Below are 17,062 nucleotides of genomic sequence, written 5' to 3'. Positions count from 1 at the left end.
GGTGGGGAAAGGATGCTGGATGATTTCCCCATGGAGCCTACACGATGGCTCAGGAAAGGTTAGTGCTGATCTAGAGCCAGACAGGGAATAATGAATGGTCTTGGAGTTTTCAAGTGATCAGGCAGCATGTGATCAGACTTTCAGAGGTGTTGGCAATTCAGATTGTGCCTTAATATACCTAAGTGTTTCTATAAAACACAGAATTTGTATTATTTTACCATATTCTGACCGTTTTTGTTTGTTTTTGGTTGCGTGTCCTATTACGCAAATCTTACAGATTCCTAAAGAAGGAGATTCTGAAACCCTTGCCTTTGGTATTAAAAGATGTCAAGTACTTCCCCTTACCTCCTTCTCTTCTTTCTTTAGCTTTCTTTCGTTAACTGACTCTGACCAAATCACTTCATTCTTTGGGTCCCTGATTATTATTATTATTTAATCTCTAAATGACAACACTGAACTAGATTATCTATCCCTTCCACTTCTAAAAACTTGATTATGAAACTTTCCAAAATGACAAAACACAGCAATCGACGAGGACGAGCCCTAATCATATTGGCCAAATTAAATAGCTGTGGTTTCCCAAAAAGTTACTTCTAAATATCACAGATGATTCAGTTACCCCCTTTTTTTCCCCTAGAACTAGTTGATCTCTCTGCTCTCAGAGCTGTTACGAGGGCACTGAGATTTACGTAGAAAAAGTGGTGCGGGAAGCGCGGGATTTTCACACAGCATTTCACAGATTTTCAAATCAGCAAAACTGTTAGCTCCTATCTCCCTGACTCAAAAAATCTGGATAGCCACAAGTAGATAAAACCTTATCTTTCCGCTCTTGAGTTCCCCCTCCTGGGCTTTAGATGCATTGACCGGCATAAGATTCGGCCCCTTAACTGCTGAGCCTAACACCCTAGACGTTCACTTGGCGCCTGGCTGACCCGTGGGGGTCTGCGGTTTCCCGCGAGAGGTGGGCGCGGGGGGAAAGCGGGGCCGCCACACTTCCGGTGTCCGGGTCGGGCGCTCGCCACACTTCCTGTTGATCCGGCTCCGCTGAGGGCTGGGTGGAGAGGAGGGCCGGCGGGCCGGCGGCGGTCACTCACTGGCCAGGCGTGGGCGCACGCGGGGCCGCCCTGGGCACAGAGCGTCGTCCGCCTCGTCGCCTGATCCTCGAGCACTCTCGGCCGCCGCGTCACCTGCCCTCCGTGCTTTCGTCCGGCCCTCGGCCCCGCCGCGCGGCACCATGCCCGCCGTGGACAAGCTCCTGCTAGAGGAGGCGTTGCAGGACAGCCCCCAGGTACCTCCCGCCGCCCGGGTCCCCCTCGCCCGAGGGCTTGAGGCCGAGGAGGCCCTACCAGCCCCGGGGTGGAGGCTGGGAGTACGCCGGGCCCCCTCGGGGGCGAAGAGGGGGCGGGCCCGGCCCTGTGTCTTGAGTCCGGGATGCTCCGGGAGCCGGCATCCCTCAGAAAGGGCTGGAGACGTCGGGAAAGCCCCCCGCGGCCGGAGTCTTTGTGTCCCGACCCCTTTCCAAACTCAGCTGAAACCGAGGCTGCTCGGCCTACGCTTGGGCTCCACCAAGTGCCCCGGGCAAATAATCTTTTTTTTGCCTCAGCTTTGTCGTAAGATAGGAATAATTGTGCCTGCCTCCTAGAGTTGTTAGAATTAAATAAGGAAACGCCTGTCAAGTTGTTCGCTGGCAATGTCTGGTACAAAATAAGAAGTCAGTCTTACTTATTATTACTACTACTGATATGATGGGACCTGGTGGATTTAGGACCGGAGTGGGATACAGAGAGCCTAGACCTCTTCCCCAGCGGTGTCAGACCTCCCTTTGGCCCTGTTTTCCCATTCGTGAAGAGAAAATTACAATACCTGCCCTATTTGCCGCACAGGGGAACTTCATTAGCGCACCCGAGATGAGAATCAAGACCTTTGAGCTCTGCAGATGAAAGCTGGTGTGCAAATGTAGTAAATGTATGCAGAATGACATTACTTCATAAGTCAGTGCACCTTTCCCCAGGGAACCTTTGTTCTTCATTAACATTTCCCCAGCTTCATATCTGCCCTAGAGGCTCTGCATCCTTGGGCTATTTAAATACCTCTCTTTATTCCCTAGTATCTCAACTCTTGAAAAATTAGAGTAAGAGTAACCTCTTTTCCTTTCACCGTTTCTCATCCCTTTGTGCTTCCTTTCCATTTTCTTCTTAGTGAATTGTGCCTGCCCGGGATGATCCTCTGATGGACTTACCTACACCCACTCTGCATCTCTCCAGTTCAGAATTAGTAGTCAAAAGGACTGTGTGCTTAGTTGCCTTGTGCCCATTTCTTTGTGATCTTCTTTACATAGGCAAGTAAGAAAGTGTAAGCAAGCTGTGATTTTTTTCTTTTTTTTAATTGTTATCCGCTGGTCTGATTGACTTCTCAAAGGCCTCTCTGAAGCCTCTAAACTTCTGGCATTTTAATGGGATCAAAACCCTGGGTAGAAGTCATTTTGTCCATTCTCACACCTGTTGCGTGCGATCTGAAGATAATATTGTGGAATTTCTAATGATATCATTTTGAACAGGGGTTTCCACTTGCTTTGTAGTTGGAGAAACTGAGGTGCAAAGATATATTGCTTTCCTAACTGGACATGGTGATGGCTGAGCCAGGTTAAAGAAGTGGCACTAACTGATTCTCCATGTTGCCTTCACAGAGGAGTTACATTTGGAATTTTTGGCTCTCACATCAGTGAATAGGCACTGGTTCTGAGTTGTTTATAGGATGTGCTCAGCAATGAGGTACGAGACAGCGGACTGGCAAACGAGTCAGGCCACTTGGGTCCTAATTGTGGCTCTAACACTAACTTATCATTTGATTTGGGCAAGTCACTCATCCTCATCCTGTGACTGGCTGGGTTTTCTCATCTGCAGAATGAGGGTCACGGAGCAGATAATATTTAAGGGGCTTACAAGTCTAACATATCTGCATGATTTATAACTGAGCTTGTATGAGGAAGAAGAGGTTAAGAGGCATTGTCATTTCTATTTAATGTTCCTCTTTATGTAGGGAATTTGTCATTGCTTTTGAGACGTGGGTGTCACCCTGTGAGGGTTCTTGGTGAGGTTTGAATGGAAGCAAACTTCCAGGAAGGTCCTTGATAACCATCAAAACATATTTAGCTCTTTTGTATGGGGTATGTGCCTAATGCAACTTTACTGCCAAGGAGATTCATAGACTTGTAACTGGAAGGAATCTAATCCAACTCCTTAGTTTTATCTGTAAAGAATAAAAGCAATAGCAAACACCTGTGTCATACATGCATTTTTATGTGCCAGGCCCTGTTCTCAGTGCTTTACATATGTTAACTTAGCTAATCCTTTCAACAGTCTTTTGAAGTAGGTACTGTATTAAAATTACCAAGGAGCTGAGAAGTTAAATAACTTGCTCCCAAGATTATACATTATCAAGTGGCAGAGCCGGGATTGGAACCCAGGCAGTCGGCCTATGTTGTTCAAGTTAGCCCAGCTACCTAGCACCTGGCTTTTCTGTCATCAGTGACCTAAAATGTTTCACTAAAAGGAAGTGATCTTAAGAAACCATCTATTGTTTCCTCTTGTTTTATGTAGAGTATTTATGAGGGTTGCTCCAGTAACCTGGTTGCACAGGATTCATTAAATGAACACAAAAGCTTTTATATTTGAGCTCAGTGACCCAAGAAGAGCTGAATAGCAGTTGACTGACCTTATACACATCTATTCATGCCCTTTTAAGTTCACAGTGCTGCACAGTGTATTATAAGACAAGTCTTTGTGCATACATGTATTATTTCTGGTTACCTCTGGTGTATGAAAGATGAAATGTTTTAGGGATTAAGCTACTTGTCTCCATTGCTGTTTGCGAGCCTCTGCTCCTCGCTAGGTGCTGCTAGATGCTGGGAATGTAATGACAAATAAGATAAGAATGCCTTCCCTCCGCTGGTTCACAGTCTGTTCTGGGAGACAGATAAGGAAAGCAGCAGTTGCAGTACTGTGTGAATGCTGCTGTGATAGGAACACAAATGCTGCTTTGAGCTGCTGCAGTTCACACCTCTCCAGGGGCTTATTCTCTTTCCTGTAAGTAGTGTGCTTTTGAGATAAAGTGTAGCACTGTTGCTTGCTGTTTTGTTACGATATTTGTTTGTTTCCTTTGCAGTTGGCACAGCTGAAGCACAGAGAATTTAAAGATTAAGTTCTGAGATTATTCAGTGAGAGGTCCAGCTGGGAAACCAGGCCTTTTTTAACTCAAGCAGGATGCCTCAAAACATTACCTAGTGGTTTTGTCTTCATTGTGGAGGGCTTTTGTCCTGCTGTACTCTTTGTTTATGATACATTTTCCTTTCAGTAGGCTTGGTTCTACTGAGACATTTCTCTCCCTCTCCCACACTATGGGAATAAGAGTTTTAATTGTTTTTACCTTAAAAAATATATATATGTATAATATTTATACTTATATATGATAAATATTAAAACATTTAAAATATATTTAAATATATATAAAATATACACGTGTGTGTGCGTGTGTATATTTTACAATCACAGCTGTTAAAATTGTGCCATTATATAACTAGATGCTATTCTTAGGAGTGAAAAATGTCTAGAACTAATTTATTAGATGACACCCAGTTTCTTTATTCTAAGATAGAGGGTAATGTGGAGCTAAGGCTAAGGTGTTTGGTTTCGTTTTTCTGTCCATGCATACTCTTGAGAGTGTAGGGTAGTAGAAAAAGGATGGAATTTAAATCTTGATTCTGCAGGTTACTCAAACACAACCGCTTGTGTTTCAACATGGGTAAAATTAGAATAAAAATAGTTGCTTAATTCTTATGAAGAATAAATAACATATGTAAAGTATCTTCATGCCTGCATATTATAGTAACTCCATAAATGATTGCTGTTATTGTCTTTATAAGTGATATGCACCAGTCTTTCGGATTTTTTTTGTGGAACTTTCGAGCAACTGGTATACCTGCCTGGTCCTTGGTCTTATTCCTTCTTTAGGTCTCCGAACATTCTTGTTCTTCCAAATATGTTTAAGCAGATGCGGAGCTGATAAATGTGGATATTAAAACAGTGTCTGAGATAGCTGGGTATATTTTTTTTCAAGGATGATCATGGCCTAGTTAAGTTAGAAAGGGAAGACGGGAGTGTTTTTGTCAGTTCCAATGGATGTCATGGTAAACATGTTCAGAATATAAAGAAAAAAAAAACTTGTGATGTAGTTTTGGCAGTTATCACAGGTGAGAGCATGATAGTAGGATGACCCAAGAGAAGTCAGCTCCAAGCAGTCAGCATCCTGCCTCCAGACAGAATGGTGGGCTGTGGGCCAAAGAGCATGCCCACTGATGAGACCCACCTTTGCTAGGTGGTGGATGCAGCCTCCTGCGGTGGAGAAAGCATGGCCATTGGTACCAGCCAGACCTGGGTTTACATTGCAACCCTGCTGCTTCCCAGCTGTGGGAGGTTGAGCAAGTTTCTTAATCTTGATGAGCCTCAGTTTCATCATCTCTAAAATGGGATTAATGTAACTGTGGTGTCTACCTCATAAAATTGTCAGAAGGATTAAATGAAGTAATATTTAGTGCTCAGCACAGTGTCGGACACATAGGAAGTACAGAGTAAATGGTAGTTTTAGTTTTCTTTCTACTCTCTTTATGGAGGACATTTATACAAGCCCTCTCTTTTCATCCTGTGGCTCATTTTCCATTCTATGTATTTTATTTCTAAGAGTATTAAAAACAATAAATAGGACTCAACTAAATGGACATCAGTAGTATTTAAAAAATTAAATATCCTCAATCCAGTTGTATCACTCTTTTTCATTCTCTTAGATATACTGTTATAGCAAAGAAAGGAACGAGAATCATCATAAACATAGAAGGACTTCTCCAGCATTGGCACCACAAATACCAAAAGATTCTCTCCTATTAGATGACATTTATAGATAACTGTGTAGATAATAGTGTTGCTTTAGTGTTGAAATGAAATCGTAACATGTGAAACCCTTAGTGTCCAACATGTTATAAGCAAAGTTCATTATCTTCTTCATAATCAGCATCATCTGTGTATTAGGCACTGGTAGGCACTTTATGTAATTCATTATCTCTAGTGTTCCCTGCAAATTAGTGTTAGAGCCTAAATTTGGACCCAGGATTGACACGGTCCCAAGGGGATCCCAGATCCTTTGAGAGGCCCCAGTAGACTGTAAGCTCCTGGAAGACAGAGTTGGTTCTGATCACCTTTGAATCTCAGATCCCAACACAACGTTTCATCAAATATTGGATGAAGGCAGAAGTATATACATGAATGAATGTAGAGTGATAGACCAATCACTGTAGGTTCTCAAAACGTCTTTTAACAATCTTTGTTTTTCAAGTAGTGTATTTTAAAGAGATGTAATAAAGAATTCTAAACCAATGTTTTTCACCTACTCATTGACATCCATTAATGGGTTATGAGATCCAGTGGGTCACATCCATGATTTTTGTTTTGTTTGTTCTGATCCTTCTGTTGATAAGAATTGGTACTGAAGAGAGTACATTGGTCTGAGAGCAGGTATTTTTAGCCTTAAAGACCTCGGGCAAAACCAGGATAAGCATGTACTACTGTGAAGTCCACCAGAGTTTGTCAACAAAATCAAAATCAAATCAAAGGTAGAATGATTCAAACGTCGGGGTTCCTCTTCCAGTTTATTGGGGGTGCTTTTGGGTCAGTTATTATTCTCTTACCTGAGATAGGTTAGAAAAAGAAAGAAGGAATTGAAATTCATTTGCAGGAAAATAACGAACCTTAATGGATTGTTCTTTGTAAGGTGCCTTTGGTATCATCTCATTAAAGACATTTCTATAGCTTACTCTCCATTCTATGCCTAATGGGTTATTTTCTGAAATGTAGATCCCATTATCACTAATGTAGTATTTTAAATTCCCACTGTGCTGGACACATTAACAAAAGTCCCTTGAATAGATATGGTCTCTTATGTGGTCCCTTGATACTTCTTTAGGCACCGTCCAATATATAAATATTTCTTTAGTGCTCAGCGTATCAGGCACTACGCATGAAAATGAGAGGAAATACCTTTCATCTAAGACATTGCTCAGCTGCTCTCGAAGCACTGAGTAGTCTTCCCAAAGGAACTGAGCTAGCATTCTTAAGTTGCTATTTGAGTTTTGTGCCCAGAGCTTCCACTGGTGGGCCCATGGTACATGAAATTTCCTGGTCATGAGTTTGAAAATTGGTTGAATAGAATATGACGAAAGACATGGAGCCTGACTGTAGTATCTTAAGTGGAAAGAATGACACACCCCTGCAAGACTTCCAGGATTGCAGAAAACCGGACAGATGGTTAACTGCTGTGGTGATGCAGTGCTGGGTGACCACACCCCAGGTATACAGACAGGCCAGACATTGAGTTCAGTTTATGGGCTTGAAGGGAGAGACTGCCCTTTTTAACACTTATTTTATTGGATGGACTTTACTGGTACTTAGGTAGAGGCTAACGTCAAGACACATAATAGCCCTTGAGTCTTCTTAACCCTTTAAAAATTGGCTTTCTTTCCCTGGCCCCAGTACTCAAACTGTATTCAGTTTGCCCTCGCAATGTAGTCTAAAGGATTAGAAAAGAAGTTCTGAATTAAAGCTCTAGGAATCAGCTTATATTAGTATTAGCAATAAAAAAGTAAAGCCAGACAACAGACATCTTCCCTCCCCATATCTCTGTGTGCGTGTGTTTGTTTTACCTCCATTGTAACTTCTCCACTTAGAAATAAAATTGACCTCTTTTCTTGCAGACTCGCTCTTTACTGAGTGTATTTGAAGAAGATGCTGGCACTCTCACGGATTATACCAACCAGCTGCTCCAGGCGATGCAACGCGTCTATGGAGCCCAGGTATCCTCCTGCCCCCTCACCTGGAGAGGAACAGAGTGGGAGCCCTCTGCCCACCTTGAACTTCTCTCAGGAGGTTGAGAGATTTGAGTCAGAACACCACCATTTAAACTTTTGAAATAAAATCACAATTGTTTTTCTCTTCTGTTCACCTCAAAAAACTGAGGACAGTTCATTTTCACAGGTTAAGAAATAGGGTAATTTTTCTGTAACTAGTAGACCCAGTAGAAAGGTACCACATAACTGCTTTTTAATTTTTAAAAAATTCTACTCCAAAGGGAAACATTTGAGTCTCCTCTTCCTACTTGTGAATGAGTGGGTTCAGTATTCTAAGGCATGGCTCTTTGTCTTTCTCATAAATGGTCAGTCTTAGATGTCAGTGCAGGCGAGTAGAAAAGTAGCCCTTTTTTCAAGGGCTTCCTCTGAAAAGACTTGAGTCACAGTTCTGGAACTGTTGGGTGGCTTCTTTGTTTTGAGGAACAAATATCTCTGCCTTGCAAAACCATGGAAAATAAATTGCTGAGTAGCAAAAGTGGATCTTTTTAAGATCAAGAAATGCCCATGTATGTTACTTTCTAAGAGAAAACTTGTGAGTTACTTAAAAATAAAATTTGTTATGTTACACATCAAAATATTATGGCAACCGATACTTTTCATTATTGATTCCTTGCTGACTTAAGCCTGTATCTGTTAATATGTTCCTTTTTCTCATTGACGATCTCTAAATAAATACCACATTCAGTGTATAATAATAATATAATATATCAATAATCATGTATACTCATTTATTTTACATAGCTCTTAATATTCATATATAATCATTTATTATTATCATGGTTTTATTAATCATTCATTCATATCCTATATGGGGAAAAAACTCAGCTCTTGCCATTAGGGAGCTTACAACTGGGTTGGGAGACAGACAAAAATAATTACCAAAGAGTGTTAGAGGTGCTAGGAGAGAAGGGTCACCTAACCTGGAGGAATTGTGCTGGGCACCCAAAAGGAGGATGATTATGATAGTTGAGACTTATTGAATACTTCATAGGTTCCAGGTGCAGTTTCAGGGGCTTTTACATGTAATCAGTTCACTTCAATTCCCTAACAACTCTGAGGTGGCTGTTGTTATTATATCTTCATTTTATAGGTCAGGAGATTTAAGGATTCTGATGATGAAGGACTTTCCAATTCCACCCCATTAATACATGGTAGAGCAAGTCAACCTGAAGCCAAAGCCCAAACAATTAACTACTAAGCATAAGGGTGGTAGCCTGAGCTAGGGAAGCGGCAGTGGAATTGGGAAGAAGTGGATTGGTGACTGATTCTATGTGAAGGGGTTGGATGGGTGAAGGATGAATCAAGAATGATGCCCACGTCTTTGACTTCAATAACAGGGTGCATAGTTGGGAGAATACAGGAAGAGGAGCAGGGTGTGTGTGTGTGTGTGGCAGTGGCAGGAATGGCAGGGATGTCAATCTTAATTCTTTCCTTTTTTTTGGTCGCACCATGGCTTGCAGGATCTTAGTTCCCTGACCAGGGATTGAACCTGGGCCCTTGGCAGTGAAAGTGCAGAGTCCTAATCACTGAACCGCCAGGGAATTCCCCTTAATTCTTTCTTGAGAGGCTGATTTTGAGGTGTCCATGGGACATAAGAGTGGGGAAAGAGATCTTGTTGAAAGTTCAGGTCCAGAGTTCAGGCTGGAGATAGATATTTGCAAACTACTGTATTATAGAAGTGTAACTTGATTAATTGGAACTAATTTTAACGACCAAAAGAATCATGTGCACATTTGTGATTTTGCTCGTTTGTTTAGGTAAAACATTTAAAAACTGGGACATACTTTGTCGATTTTTTAAAGCCCTATTTATTTCTATTACATGTTTTTGTATTTTTCCCTAACTATTCAAAATTTAAGAGAACAGAAAATTTTTTACTGAGCTTATACCTGCTCTTTAGTAGTTTGAATATTGTTATTAAATGATTTTTCTCATGTTTAAGAGTCCCAAGACTTACGGACTGTGACTCCACCACTCCCAAGAGTCTCTGTTCTGCCTTTCCATGTCTGTCAGAATCATTTACTTGGAGATGTCCAGATGCTCTCTTATGTGTTTTTTTCTTTTGAGCCAGAAAACTGCATTTTGCCAAAATTAAGTGGGTCTTGCATTCCACGAGGCTGTAACCAGCTTTTACTTCACATCACATGATCATCACATGGGTTACTGGCAGAAGCCCTTCCTTCTGCCTCGGCATTTCCCGCAGCAGAAGCTAGCAAGAACGTCTGGCTAGTGCTGCCCACTCAGTGACAGATACAAGCAGTGGTCAGTGGCATTCAGGTCGGCTGGGTCAGGGTCAGTTGTTTTTCAGGTTCATTTGAACATGTTTTGTTTTGTTTCTTTTCAATTAAATTAAAAAGAAAACTTTCTAACTCCTCTTTGATCAGTTTGTTTGTATGTATGAGGGTGGGAAGAAAGAGAAAGAAAGAAAGAAAGAAAAGAGTTACCAATGTTTTCATTCAACTTTTTCCCCCAAAGTTATGTTTACCTGCTTTTATTTAACATTCTTCCTTAAATATTTTACACCTAGTTGTGTTAAATTGCATTAATAGAGTTTTATAATTTCATTTTTAAAAACAGAGGCACTTAGTAAGATGTTGTTTTTCATTATTATATTTTTTAAACCAGATTTATGCTACTGATAAATGATAAATGTTCATAAAAGATACTTAAAATCAGGCCACATGGTAAGTTTCTGGATTCTGATATAGTGAATACTATTTGGACCTTAGTTTTAGAAAGAGGAAGAGTAAAAAGAACTAGAGGAAAGTTCTGTGAACAAACAGTTTTGCTGATTTTGGCTAGTTTGGGGGAGATTTTAAATTTTATTTGGCTTAAGCAGTAGAATGAAGCTATAGGCTATAAGCTGTTTTCAGCATTTTACAGCAGTCCCTGGTCACATCTGGTCTCCTAATTGTCAGATGTGCCTTTGCACATGGGGGAACTGAGTACTCCATCATGGGTCATCTGAATGAAGGAAGCCGTACACACTTCTCATGCAGCAAGAGACGGGTTACTTAGAAAGCTCTGCTATCTTTCAAACTATTGACTAAATTTAAAACTTCTATAGTGTCTGAATAGATGCATGGGTATACTTATTCAGTAAAATCTGCTCAAATTTTGCATTTAATACATTTGGTGTACTTGTTTTGATTCTGTATATCTACCGTGATTTTGTTTCTTTCCTAGAGAGGTTAAAATTTTAAAAAATCTTTTTGAAATGGATTTTTTAGGGTTTTACAATGAAATTTACTTACGTAAATTTCTTACTTCTCCTCTCAGACATTGTATTGAGAAAACGGGAAGGTCAAATGGTGTTCCTAGCAGTACTAGTGAAACCTGGCATCTCCTGGAACCTGTCTTTCTCCTCCAAAAGATGACAAGCCTCTGTAGTTGGTGCCTTCAGTCTGGATGGAATTTTTTGTTTGTTTTGTTGATTTTTTTTTTTTTTTAAGTACATTTTGGATGGAATTTTTCGAAGTGAGAACCGTGGTTCAGGCTCTCTCACTTCCTTTCAGCAAAGCAGGCTTACACAAACACAGTCTCATCTCTGCAGCTGCTCTGAACCAGACCTTTGGGAGTGCAGAACTCCTGATCCTGAAATGTAAAAGCCCGCATTGGAGTTGGGAGTAGTATCTTTTCAAACTGGGGTGAGACCGTGGGAGGGGATAGGAGTAAAATACCTTGAAGGGAAGATATGCATACATTTGGTATTATAAAGAAGAAAATATTTTTCTTTAGAAATGATAATATATATAGATATCAAGCTAAATAAGTTAATGTTCCTCTTGGGAAACAGAGTAGTGGGCATCCAGGAGTGTGAGCTTGTGATAGGGGAGAGAGAAGGATTTGGGAGGCAGACAGGATCAGAACTGTATATTTTAATAATAAAAATATTATTAGGCACATAAACATACCACACACTAGGCAAGGCACCACCTGTGTATAATCTCATTTAGCTTTCACAATAAAGGAGAGGTATTATTATATAAGAGAGGTTATGTAACTCGCCTGTGGTCACACAGCTGATGAGTGGCAGGAACAGAATTTGAACTCAGGTCTTTGACTCCAAAACCTCCACTGTCACTCTGAACCCCTTTGCTGTACTCTTTTGACATACTGGTCTCTAGAAATGGCAGCAGAGGCTAAGGAAGTGGGAGTCTTCAAAGGTTGTTCTTGTCACCATAGAACACCCACACTTATCAGCCTAACAGCTTTGTAGTGTGTTATGGGTGGGAGCCAGCTCCTTTTTGTATCCCAGAGTAACTTCCCTTGTTTAATTGGTTTTTATCCATAATGGTTTCAATCAGTGCATTTTAACAGCTCTCAAAAACAGTCAAATTGAGGTTTCTGTGACAGGGACAGAGAAATATGTGTGTAGCTTAAGGCATTTGGGAGTAGAGAGCCCCTGAGTGGTTTCTGGAAGCACCTTCAGAGACCTGAGTTTTTGCACTTGATTTGCATGTGGGATCTACAGCCTTCCCTCATTCTGCCATTGAAGGCTTTCAGATTAGTATGGAAGATTATTCTGGGCCAGCCTCATTCATTAGGTATGAGGTTAAGTATGTGACCTTAGATGCATCAGATCTGAGTTCCAGTCTTGACTTGGCCACTTGCTGTGTGACCTTGGGCAAGTCACGTGATTGCCTGAGTTTCCTTGTTGGTTAAACAGGCCATAATAATACCCACCTCATAGGTTGTTATTAGAACTAATACCTGTAAAGTATAAGATCAGTCCCTGGCACGAAGTGCTCACTGTTAACGTAACCACCTTCTAAGCCTTAGAATAATAGTAGTTATGATAGCACTGTACCCTGGGACTGCTAGTTGGGTTAAATAGAAGCTTGGTCCTCTGATCTTGACCTTCCTGAAGGAGCAGTCTGTACATTGCTCACTTCCTCACTGTGTAGTTGATATTTGCTCCTCAGGTACCTCAGTCTGGGCTCGATCCCCCACTGGCAGCACAGGCTGCTTAATGCCTGGTTCATAGCCTCTCTCCACCCTCCATCCCAGGTAGCACCGGATGCTATTAACAATGACCCCCTCGAAACTGTCCTTCTTTGGTTCCTGTGACAGTGTCTGTCCCGAGTCTCTACCCACCATTCTTGATTTTTCTCCTTTCCTGGCGCCCTTATGCTGCCTGCCCCTTAAGTCTTGGTGTTCTCCAAAATTCCACAGGAGTCCTTCTCTGGTTAGTCTCTACTCGTTTCCTGGGCAAGGTCACTTCTTCAGCAAAGCCTGGCCATTCAGAATCTATTTCTAGCCCTCGTCTCTAGGTCCTTATTCCAAACGACTTTTGCCTATTGTCACTGTGGAGAGTGAGTTTTCAGCTCTTACCTGGGCTATTGCAGCACCGTCCTAAGCAGTCTTCCTGTCGTCAGGGGCTTGTTTTCCCCTTCAGTCCATCCTTTACTCTCGAGCTGCCACATGCAAACCTCCCTTCCCTCCCTGTCTTCACCTGCTTCTGTGGCTCCCTGTAACCACAGGCAGAGGTAAAAACTCCTCATCAAGGCACGCAAAGCTCTTCATGAGCTGAGTTTCAGCGTACTCCTCTAGCTTCGTCTTTGGCTGTTCCAGAATGTGCCAGGCCCTCTGCACATCTCGAGACTTTGCTATGCCCTTCCTGCTTCCAGGACTCCACATGGACCCCTTGCCCTGGCAAATGGCCTTCCCAGCAAATGGCTTTTAAGACTGACCTCAGGTCCGAGGTGTCTGACACCTTTTCTTTCTTCCTTTTCTCCCTTCGGACGAAAGCACCCTTCACCCGTGTGCCCAGATGCCCTGCACTCTTGTTGGTCAGAGCACTGAGGGACAGTGGGGGATTTTCTTTCCTCCCTGTGCACTGTGAGCTCTGAGAGCAGATTGTCTTTGTCTCCAATGGCCAGCACCTTCCGTGGCCCCGCTCAGTGTTTGATAAATAGGTGTTAAATGAAAGACTGCATCCGGGCCACCTCGACCAGACCGTCGGCACACCCCCTCTGTGCGATTTATTGTCCCTCCCAGATCTGTGTCCCGTTGTCAGCACCTTAGCTCGGTGCACTGCCATCATGGGTCATCCAGTCTAGGGTCCATTCGTCTTGGACTCCCCCTCCTTCCTCATTCACTCTAGCCTGTTGTTTTTGCCTCAGCGATACCAGGCATATCTCTGCTACTTTCTGGCTTGGGCTCAGCCTTCTTTCTCTCTCACTCGACTTCAGGTGGTCTCCTGACCCTCACGTCATCCTCTTTTTCCACCACAGCCATTCATGATTTTTCTTCTGCTCACATCTGACCTTGTCATTCTCCTGCCAAAGTTCCTTGGGGCTTCCCTGGTGCTGGCAGAATAATGTCAGAGTCCTCAGCAAGCATCCCCACACGGCCTGCCCCAAACACAGCTCTCCAGCCTCTGTCCTTGCTACATTCCTCGCCACTCCCTCTGTGCACAGCCCCCCCCCCCGGGGCTCCTGATCCAGTGCGACCCCCTGACCCCAGCTTTGGGGTAGTGCTGTGATGAATCAGACTCTCAGCCACTTGGCTTTAGGTAACATTTCTGGCCAGTTGTTTAGCCTAGATCAAAGCAGTGCCTACACTGTGACTCGGACTCTAGTGGATTTCCTCTGCCCCTGCTCCTGGCCTCTCCATTCCTGCCCAGAGGCCTTTGGGTAGTTTCAGGTGACAGTTGCAGTTAGCGAGCGCTCTGTGCCACCATAAGGTAAACATTCCTTTGCCCAGAGCTCAGTTTTCCTTCCGGGTTTGTTAACCACTGGTCTTTCTGCCTTGGCGCCAGCCTTGGGAAGTTCTGATGAACATAGGATATTCTGTCGGTAAACCCTTCGTCAGGTCATCTCTTAAGGCTTCCTGTGAGGTACCCAATAGCATAGATAGTAACCAGAGAGCTTTTCCAGGGTGTCGGACTCTTACTCGCAGAACTCCATTTAGAATCTACATTTTACGCCACCACTTTTGCTGGACTACAGCTAGAAAAGTAAGGGATTTATGCTGGTATCTGTAGCGCCTGTGAGGCCTGCTCACTGAGTACAGTACTATTAAATACAGTTTTGGACTTCAGATCAGAATAGTATGGTGTTAAGCACTTGGACTTTAGATTTTGAGTCTGACAGATCTGAGTTGAATCGTTGCCTTGCCAGTTACTAGTTGTGTAATTATAGAAAGGTATTATCCTTTCTGAACCTTTTTCTCCTCATTTGTAAAATGAGGGTAAGAATATACCCTGCCTCATAAGTGCCTTGTAAGAATTAAATGTAATAATATATAAAAAGTGCTTAACAGCAATGTCAGGTCCTAAAAAAGACTCAGTAAATGTTAGCAGCTATCTTTATTATTGTTACTGCTAATATTTACTCTTCACGCAAGTTCCAGTTTTGCAAGTCTTATTGAAGAGATAATTAAGCAGGCTTACCTCACAGGGTGTGTATTAATTAGGTAAAGCATTTCATAAAACCTTTGTGTACAGTAGAATCTTACAGTGAGTAAGATTAAAGTTGGTCTAGTTTAAAAGACTTTTCATGTCAAGTGCTCTGTATAGGAGAGGTTCATTTCTTTTCAGGGCAGATGACAGGCCATTTTGTACATGTATTGTTTGTACCCAGTGGAATCATGCTGGTAGAACAGAATCTTGCTGCCTGAAATCACACACATCTGAAGTACATAGCACTTTCAGAAAGTATTTCTAGGGGAGACCCGGCAGAGTCCACTGTACACAGGAATTTTGGGAGCAGTTGTCTGTTGTGTGCTGTGCCCCTTCTTCCTGGCCTCAGTGGAGTTGTGCGCATGGCACACGAGTGCCCCCCATTGACCTGGGCACAGTCGGATGCCAGCAGCTCCCTGGCAGGTGTGTCCACTACACGTGGGGTGCTTGCCAGTACCTTCTAAAGGAGAGAAGAATTCAAGTAGCCTGTGGCACTTGCTTGTTATGAAAGCACGGAGGGCGGTTATCGTATCTGTTGACCGGTCTCTAAAGAATACAGATATGGGGGAGTAATATTTTAGACTTAGCTAAAATAAAGAAAAGAATGGACTAGAAGAGTAGAAACTAGAAGAGTAGAAGAGTAGAATTCAATCCTTCTTGAATCTGAAGGATTGTAGCTTCATGGAGAGCCTCCTGAGGGAGCTGTGGCAGAGGACAGCTCTTTTGAGACAGTTACTGTCTAAAGCAGGATCAGTACTTTACAGCCCTTGGACTGGCCTCTTATTTTTGTAAATAAAGTTTTATTGGAACGAAGCCATACTCATTTGTTCATGAATTATTTATGGCTGCTCTTGTGTTGTGACAGAGACTGTATATCCCATAAGCCAAAAATAATTGCTATCTAGCCTTTTACAGAAGTTTGTCAACTCTAGCCTAAGGCAATGGCCTTCTCAGGTCTTTTCTCTTAGCAGGACTTGGGATCTTAGAGAGTAGTGTTTAAGAGTGTGGATTTTAGACAGACATGAATTCATATCCCAGCCCTGCTACTAACTAGCTGTGTGACCTTGGGCAGGTGGCCTAACATCTCTGTGCCTCCATTTCTTCTGTAAAATTGAGTTACTAATTAGAACATGCCTGACAGGGTTGTCAGAATTAAATGACATAATGCCTGGATTGCAGTTAGTTGGTATCTGGCATGAATTAAGTGCTGTGTAAATGTTAGCTGCTGTTGTTAGGATGATTCTGTGGGTCTGCAAATCATAGTCTACATGGGGCTGCTTGGGGAGGCAGATGCCAAGGTAACTTGAACAAATCCATCTTAAACGCACTGCTGCGAACTCAGAGAAGAGGAGATGGGGATTTTCTGATACAGCAGGGTAGCAGCTCAGTGAATGGGCTAAGACCCTTGTTCCCATGCGCCCTGATCTTCAAAACAGCACTGCTAAAGATGGTCAACTGGCTGTTTCCTGGCTGACTGCTTTATGCCGGTCCACTCTGTATTTTATTTCCCACCATTTGTGATGTTGCCTTACAGGGTTAAGAAGTATTTCTCCCCTCACACTATGATTCCAGGTATTGTTTAAAAACTTGAAATTTATATGAATCTTCTAACCTTGTTTGTTCCTTCATTCATCAAACATTTGTGGAGTGCCTGCTCTGTGCTAGGTAATGGTTGCATGCTCTTGTCTAGATCCAGGACATAGTAC

At 42.5% G+C, this 17,062-nt stretch overlaps 1 protein-coding gene across 2 annotated transcripts in view; it reads left to right on the top strand.

Annotated features, from left to right (window-relative positions):
- Window positions 1–1,118: 1,118 nt before the first annotated feature.
- APPL2 (adaptor protein, phosphotyrosine interacting with PH domain and leucine zipper 2) overlaps window positions 1,119–17,062 on the top strand; it is a 52,748-nt gene continuing 36,804 nt past the window's right edge. For both annotated transcript variants that reach the window (XM_082666736.1, XM_082666735.1), the window contains exons 1-2: window positions 1,119–1,288; window positions 7,799–7,897. In XM_082666736.1, coding sequence (XP_082522862.1) covers window positions 1,235–1,288; window positions 7,799–7,897 — 153 coding nt within the window. In that variant the 5' untranslated portion in view covers window positions 1,119–1,234. The remainder of the gene's footprint in view (window positions 1,289–7,798; window positions 7,898–17,062) is intronic.

Source organism: Grampus griseus (genome assembly GCF_964374135.1).
Source record: "Grampus griseus genome assembly, chromosome: 11".
Taxonomy (NCBI): domain Eukaryota; kingdom Metazoa; phylum Chordata; class Mammalia; order Artiodactyla; family Delphinidae; genus Grampus; species Grampus griseus.
Note: the sequence above shows the minus strand (reverse complement) of the source record. Positions and strands in the feature narration are given on the sequence as shown.